We start from the raw sequence: 8641 nt of genomic DNA on the forward strand, positions 1-8641 counted from the left end.
CGGATCGTCGGCATCCGGCTCCGTTAAAAAACGATTCACCGGCACGAGGGGTTCCGTGCGAAAACAATCCGGACAATTTACAGCGGCGTCGCTACCGAAAAGTTATTATAATAATCTCCGGGCGCCTTTATCGGCTTAAGCGCGATGCCAAGCACTCCCGTCGCGATGTTCGTAACGATCCCGGAACGGGATCGTGCCAAGAGTCCCGGCGCGCAGTTAGGATCCCGGCGATATCCTCGCAAAAATGATCGCGCGGGCTTCGTTTATCGGCGCTTTTCGCGCGCCACTGCCAACTACGCGATCCGAGGAATCGCAATGTGTACCCCGTTGCCGGCTTCCTACTCGAAATCGGATCCCCTGCTGTTCCGCTCGGGCTAGCGTCGCGACGTTACGGCACACTTTGCGAATAATCCACGATTACCGAAAACGAACGCGTCGGGAACCATGGACCCGACTGCATCCGGCCGCTCTGAATATTGCGAAACTTTCACAGGCAATTGACGACACAGGGAATGTCGGGACTGGATTGATGTTTCGTTTTAAACTATTTGTATCGGTGGTTTAGTAACTGCTGATTTTTCGGTGATTATACGGGTGGAAATTGGGAGATTCGAATTATGAATGGAAGATTGCATTGTATTTATGCATTAACACGTCGAATGCCGCACGATTTCACGTTGCAAAATACACAGAATGAAAGAAATATAATATCAAATTATTTCATTGAATCGTTTCGTTATTATTGCATGTTTATCTTGGTTAATGTCACCGCGTTAGGTAGTATTGTTTAGAATACAAAAATGTTTACAAATAATCATCGTTTCATTGACTGGATTATAGTAATTCGATTTGGTCGGGGGCCACCGGTGACTCACATTGATCAATGTGTTTGTTACGAATTTCAGTTGGGTCCAATGGTTTTAAGGTATTTATAAGCTTGTAGTATGTGTATTATTATAGATTAGCACGTTACATTGATTTGACATAGTGCGTTATTATAGTGTGTTATAAATAATTATTGTGTAGCATATTGTGAACTAATTTCAACATTTCAATGAAAAAAATCTAATTACGCGGACACGTGTAAAAAGAATGAGGCCACGAGATTATAAATGTATATCTAGCCATTCGTGACAGATGCAGACCATTGATGCAAGAAGGTAAAAGTGCATCGGCGATATCGATTCCGATCTACGTGAACGGGGCCACGTAAGAAAATTGCGTTCATTGAGCAACGACTCGAGCGAGTTCGCGCGTGATCGGTCTCGTTCATCGTGCCCCGTTGTCACGTAAGAAATCGATTACATTCTTACAGGGTCGCTGCTGCGTGATCGCACTTAAGTGACTGCTGGCACTGTTCTGTGGAACATCGATTACAGAACAGAATCGTTGATAAACATTTTTCAATAATAAAGCTATTTCTATTCCACAGGAACCAGAATTCACCAATGGGAAAAGAAATTCGCAGCGAAAAAGTAAAATTCTAATATGAAACTCTGTATTTACAGGAAGCATGGCGTTTAACGCTAGATACGATATCGTGTCAGGCCCGTGCCAAAGATTTCAAATAGAATAAAACAAATGTAAATACCACGTAATTCTTTCGAGTCTAAATGACATATTATGTTTATGTTGTTAATCGCAGCGTTTCAGAACAAACGTAAACGTAGAATGAGGGTACAGTATTTTTCTCCAATGAATTACTAAGAATAAAATAGTTTCATCACGCACAGTTGTGAAAGGAATCACAGTGGAATGGGTTAATAAAAATAATCCCTTCAAAAAATTTTTCGAACATCGGTGAGCGATGAAAGATTCTAGAGATGTGTCGATGGCCTTGAAAAGGACGCAGCTGACCAGGAAGAGGGCTCGAAGGACGTCACGTACGAGCCCTGACGGCGCGCTAAATGTCGCAATCCGGCGTTCGCCGTTCGTTTGAATGCGACGCTCGGGAAGGGGCGATCACTTTCTCTTGGCCAGCGCGAACGAGCTCAGCTTGCGTTTGCCCGTAGGAACACTCGGCATCGAGTTTTTACCAAAGAAGCAGCCAGTTGGCACCACGTTTTTGACCGGCGGTACGCGGTGCTGACACGCGATCGGTGGAATCGGATTGGAGCCGCGGCGGGTTCGGTGAGAACTGTGTAGGGAAATCCGGCGAGTGGACCGGGAATCGTCAAGAATTGAAAAGGTTTCGGTGAATGTCTCGGTGAACGGGATCAAGTGTTTCCTTCTGAGGTTCAGACGTGCACGAATAAGAGATAGGGTGTAGAATTTGTTCGTGATTGTTGTAATTATTGAATCGGTGGAAAGTAGAGTGAGTTCCTTTGGTTCATTATAAATATTAACAAATTTTGGTTACAACAATTGTTTATTACTGTTATTCATAGTTTGATGGTGTTTGTTAAGACGAGTAGAATGATGTACTACGCAAGATTATCTCGAGTAGTGGACGGTCAAAAGTTTGTGAATAATAATAATTAATAATGTTTGTTCATTATATCGTAAATAATCTATGATATATTATTACCTTTTCATAGAAGAGGCGCACTACGTAAATGTGTTCTTTGAAGGATCGGTCAAGTACTGATACTGATAGTTTTGAGATTGACATTTTATTTGAAATTGGAATTAACATATTAAGGTTTGAAAGGGTATGACTTTACATAGAAAAATAAGTTGAAAGTATGCAACAGAACTTTTCCTCGAGAAATTTTATTTTCAAGTTAATTAACTTCGATGGTTGTGTAATACGTATTGGTATTTACAGGAAGTAGAAACGATAAGCCATAAACAGACACGTCAGCTAGTTCCTGTTGAATGGCACGTGTACTCGAGAAATGTTTAATCGTGATTATATCGACACACAAGGCATGATATAAAAAGAATTTTATTCACTTCTTCTTTTTTATTCTCATCTTCAACTTATTTTTTCATGTATTATTTAGTTAAAACATTATTATTCATTTTAAAGAAATACCTTTTGTATCAGTAATTAACTTCTGCATTCTTGGGTCTGTAAAATAACATTAACATCTTCATTACCAGATTGTCAACAAAATCGACTAAACTACTTTGTCTTTTATCCATCAATTTGACAAAGTTCACTTTTACAAATGATGCGAAAACTTCTTTCATACATAAATAAATGCAATGTTCTCCATACTATTACGTAAGGAATATAATAGGAAAAGTTATTGGGAAGATACGTGGTTGATTTTGTAGATAGTATTTCACAATGCGACTGTCTCGCGTGTTTCTCTTCCTGGGATGTTACTTCCTGGCACTTTCTTTCATTGCCGCGGCGCCCAGTCCGGAGGAACCGGCGTTCGAGCTTCCGGTACAGCTGGTTGGCTTCCCGGTGATCATTGCTGCTGTGAGGATCACTAATTTCGTGAAGAAATTAGCATATTCGCTTAATCCTGGTAAGAATTATACAAGGAAATTTCGTACTAATTCGATCTCAATTTTATTCGTATCAATCAAAGTTTTACTATTAAATAAATTATTATTATTATTCGAACTGTATAGAATATGCTTCCTTTCGAAATGAGGCAAAATATTTATTTGTTTGTTTATATTACCGTTGTATTTATATGGTTATAACTGTTTAACGAAGTTCATTGTTCCAATTTCCAATGAGATACAGTGGAAAGGATAATCGATCGAACAAGTTCAATGTTTCGAAAGTCGCGCAAGTATCGTAAAGACAAAAAGGAATCGGGAACTCCGGTGTATAGGTTTAACCCGGCTTCCTCGTGATTTCGCGCGTGAGTCGAATCGGCCAACAGCGAAAGCGAAAGTGTTCCACTTGTTGCGACTTCTCTGTCTAAGCGACGGAGTCCCGTGTAACGCAGGCGTAACTCGCTGTTTCCTGAATACAAACTGATCATGTCAAGTTGATTCATCGATTCAGACGTTCGGTCGTAACATATCGATTGGCCGATATCACGATATCTATATCACCCGATGATATATCCATTCAGAATGTCATATTATATTCAAATTACACGTTTAAGAAGGAAGACTACTAATAGTGTTGGTCAGAAAACCTTTTTCAATCCTTTTCAAAAAAGTTCAAAGGCTAATGTCACTTTGTTAAATTGAACTTTGGGAAATTATCTATATTTGGCGGTCTTATTTGATAATTTTCGAGCATATTCTAATACATCCAACAAGTAGGAAAAAAATAAAATTAATAAGTTTATAGGCAAGGCCATCTTTAAAATGTTTCTAGTTTGACGAGTTGAAAGATTGATTGATGTCGATAGAAGGCTAAAGTAATCATCGTGTAATTATGCGCAAACATTCGATTCGTTTGAAATTAAGGAGCGAGAGATCGAAACTTAATAAATCATATCTGGACCGACGCAAATGGAATTGAATCGAGTACGTCGGTTTTCATTAAAACGAAAGTTTGGAGTCGTTGACTCTCGTTTAAACAGTTTTGAGCGATTGGATTGGGGACTGTCAGCCGGATTGATGACAGAAATCAAGCACAGCAAAAGTGCAGATTGAAACCTGCATAATGCATTAACGTGACGGACTGCTGTCATTGGATGACTTGAATATACGCGGTGGGGTTCATTTCGCTGGTCAAAGTCATTTAGGGTGGAACCAGAATATAGATTAAACGTCGAGGGATACGGAGAAAGGATTTATCTATTATTAAAACAGTTTGATATCGATTAAAAAACGATATTATCCTTTTTGTTCTATTTAAATCTTCCACGATGACTGATTGGAAAAATTCTTTTAATCTTTCTAAAATTTCGTTTGAAATTAAAAAGGCTGATATAACAATAAAATAACAATATACTTCATGCAATTAGGTTACTCGACTAATTAGAAATTCAAAGGTACCTTCAAAAATAAAAATCAATTTTAGTAGAAGAAAATTAATACAACCATACGTATGCAACTGAAATAGCTACACAAATAAGGTTAAAACAAATTTCAATGTTTTAAGTAATTTTTAAACATGAATACCTATTTGTATTGTTCTACTCTATTATCTAGATCCTAATATCTATAATAAACTCTCTAAAGTAAAAATAGTTAACTGGTGAGGTCTAGGTCGATTTACAGTTACGGGACACGTGAAAAGTATACCTCGTGGAATCAGCATGAATCGTGAATCCATGTTCTGAGAAGCTGTTTAGTAATGCATTACCAATCGATCCTTTCGTTTTCAGGGACTTACGCAAGTCGAGCGAAGCGAGAACTGCCACTGATTCACGACGAAGAAATCTTAGACGCTAATCAGGTCGAGAAGAAATTGGTGGCTGAACTTGGGGACAATGTCTGCATCTATGAGAGAATTTGTGCCAAATATGCGACTCAGACACTGCGAAAACGAAGTCGGGCGCATGATCTTGATTGGAACGTTGTCTTCAGGTAGTATCGATGCATCATGGCACTTAGTAATTAATAGCGATGCCATTCTCTCTCGAAACACTCCTCGAAGCCACTTCATTTCTTTGATGCCTTCAGAAAGCGAAAATAAGGAAATGGTTGGAAGCGATAGACACATCTGAGTACATTACAGTTCTTAAAAATTGAACAGTTTCGATATCTTATCGAACGAATAGTTCTTTCAGTTAGAAGAAAGTATAAATGGTAATATACTAGACAAGACTAGGTTAAACGTTACAAATTACTATGAACAAGCATCCATTTGTTGCCTTCTACTAAAACTGCGTTTAGGTAGTTAGAGAGTGACTTCCTCAGATGGCAGTAAAAATAATCTAAACCAGTAGATTATACTTCTTAATATCATCATAGGGAAACAAATTGTTTAAACGAAATAGATTGAAAAGTGACATAAAGTCAAAACTTGAAGCCCGTCTTAACTAGGCGGAAATAATCACTTAACTGTCATCATTGAATATCATAATACCTAAGTGTTAACATACATCAAGTAATCTACAGAATCCGATATCATGACGTTCCTAGTACCTCTAACACATTCTACCTTGTGACAATGAAACCGTTACAATTTTACGTAACGAGGTTCTCTACCGGAGATTCGATAGATTCCCATCGATGCTTAATCGAAACGTCACATTCGACGTTGTCGATTCCAATCTTCGACGTTTACATTTCGTTTGTTTCTCAATCAAATCGTTGGAACATCCATAAAGCATCCGTCCGTCTGATCCCCACACGCTTGAGCATGCAGGTCGACTTCGGTAAATCGATTATAGGAGCGCATCTGTTAAACAAGTGTCGCAAATAACAACGGTCCCGTTGGCGTTACACTCGACACCGTTGCATTTCGTGAACGCGCGTACATCTCGGTCGACGAGTTGCGTAACCGCGACCCTGAAGTTCACGGACCGGGTTCCGGGCGACACGGGGGGACTGGTTTTCCACCTTCAGGATAGGAAGCTGAATAATGGGTGGCATTCGCACATCGTGGAAAACTACTGACCCATTTGCTCGCCTAGCCGTGAATCACCTGGACACACCCCCTTCACCGATCACTCCTATCTGTGCCCTGATTTTTCTTTTGACACTATGATTCGCTTTGATTACGCTAATCGCCGTAGACGTGTGATTAATCCTCTTTCCGCCCGAGGGAAACATTTCTCCCGCGGCAGGAGAATAATAGTATTTCAGCGAAGTGCGCGGTAACGTATTATTTACCCGCTAAATGGTGCGTGAAGGTGTTCAATTCGTAATGACTCCCTTTTTCAGATGTTTAATGAGTGTGAAATGCCATTCCGCATGGTGTATGGAATTGGTAACTACAGTTTGAGGAAATGTGTACAGTTATATGAAGGAATCGCTGTTTACACGTGTAACCTAAATTTGTTAGCAATAGTAGCTCGTAATAACTAGACTAAAACTGTAATAACTAATAATAACATTCGTGGCGGATGAAATTATTTTGCACGTGATCAGAATTGAATTTGTCTCGTATGTATATTTTATTTAGAGACCCGGTAATGGTACATTTGTCTTCAAGTTGTATTTATTCTAATTCTAGATTTCTCTCCTAACTAATTATTAATTATCCTTCACCCAATAACACTAACATTTCACAGATACTCCAATGCTCATTTATCTATTTCGTTTTGCACAGTTAGACCGGTAAAGCATCCCACTTTACAAGACTCGGTCAACTAGAAATCATTTTCCACCCGCTAATTTCTAAAATACTGAAAACTCGCGCCACTATCGACCGCATTGTCCTTTCTATCGTTCTAACGGGTCTTGCGAGCAACTCGAGACGCTCGAACCCCTCAGCCATGCTCCGTTAAACTTTTACGAGCGGTTTTCTGCCAGTGGCAACCTCCAATTCATCCTCTCCCGGCCCTCGTTATCCTTTTCCCGTAGCCCGTAACGCCACTCGATCAGCGCGCGGGCGCAGGTGACGGAATCGCTTAGCCGACGTGAATTCCGGCGTCGATGACGCGCACGCCGGCCATCCACAGGCAAACAGCGCCGTCGAATCGCTGATAAGCCGTTCGAACGCTATAGCGCGAGTAGATAGCTCGCGACGCTCGTAAAACGGGCGGAGGCGCGAGGACGGAGACCGCGGCCAGGGACAAACGGTGGAACAGAGTTATCAGGATGCATTAGGACGGTCGTGGAGGCCGCCATTAAAGGCTATCTGCTCCTGGCGTTACTCGCAACTGAATTTAGTGGAAGCCTGCGAAGGGAACGGGCTAGAGAGACCGGTAGCACGGATTTCTATTAGCTCCTCTATTGGAAGAAAGTGCCAGCAGCCCATTAGAAGGCCGGCCACCTTCGCCGCCAGTCCCTTTTAACGATTTATCAGGGCGATCGTTCCACACGAATTATTGGGGAATCCCTGGAATTCAGTCGGGACTCTGGAACTACCGAGTACGTCCGGAGGACGAATTTCTTCGTTTTACAGTTTTCCTCCGATTCTTGGACGTTACCAATCGTAGCGAATTTCGCGTTGTCACTGTCCTTTTCTTACAAATAGAAAGAATTCGCTGATACTTAACTCTTTGGGGATGAGAATTTTTGGAACTTTTTATAACTTATGGTAGGGAAAATTATATTACACGTCGAAGTCTTGAATATTAGAGAAAGAGGAAATGCGCTGATCCCTTGTTGTTTAAACAATTCAATTATTCATTGACAACTTTGTATTTTAAATATGAAAGCTTGATGTCATCAAAATGAGGACGTCCTCCAAGGGTTAAATATAATAAACACTGTCACTTTATTTAATCGACACCCAACAACTAACTAACCGACAACAACACATTGTATCCTGCATACTAAAACTGTCACCGAAACGCGAATTTCCAACAGTCTTAAAAGCATAATGATTATGAACGTGAAGTGTAGCCATCATCCCTCGATAACTCATACGCATCACACGTCCTGCGATTGTACGACGGGCATTCAAATTTATACCGCTCGTCTAGGCCTTTAACCCCCGATGATTAGTCACGCTTTCCGGTATCGCGCGCGTGTCTAGTTATGTCGTAAAGCTAACGTGTCCGATTCTTCGTTTTACAGCGAGTACAAATCATCGCCAAATCCGATGAAGGAGAATTATTTATTGAGCGTGTTCCTGGGCGACATTATAGGCAGCCCGAGACTCTGTCATCAGCTGGCGAAGAGAGGAAGAGGCTGCGGCGACGCGGCGCACAAGGATTAA

The 8641-nt window shown here is 40.7% G+C and overlaps 1 protein-coding gene across 1 annotated transcript; it reads left to right on the plus strand.

Moving 5' to 3' along the window:
* The first annotated feature begins 2031 nt into the window (after nucleotides 1-2031).
* Nucleotides 2032-8641, plus strand: LOC116428027 (uncharacterized). Its single transcript, XM_031979049.1, has 4 exons — nucleotides 2032-2314; nucleotides 3223-3422; nucleotides 5193-5394; nucleotides 8500-8641. The coding sequence occupies exons 2-4, from the start codon at nucleotides 3236-3238 to the stop codon at nucleotides 8639-8641; spliced, it is 531 nt and encodes a 176-aa protein (XP_031834909.1). The 5' UTR covers nucleotides 2032-2314; nucleotides 3223-3235.

Source organism: Nomia melanderi, chromosome 6, assembly GCF_051020985.1.
Source record: "Nomia melanderi isolate GNS246 chromosome 6, iyNomMela1, whole genome shotgun sequence".
Taxonomy (NCBI): Eukaryota; Metazoa; Arthropoda; class Insecta; order Hymenoptera; family Halictidae; genus Nomia; species Nomia melanderi.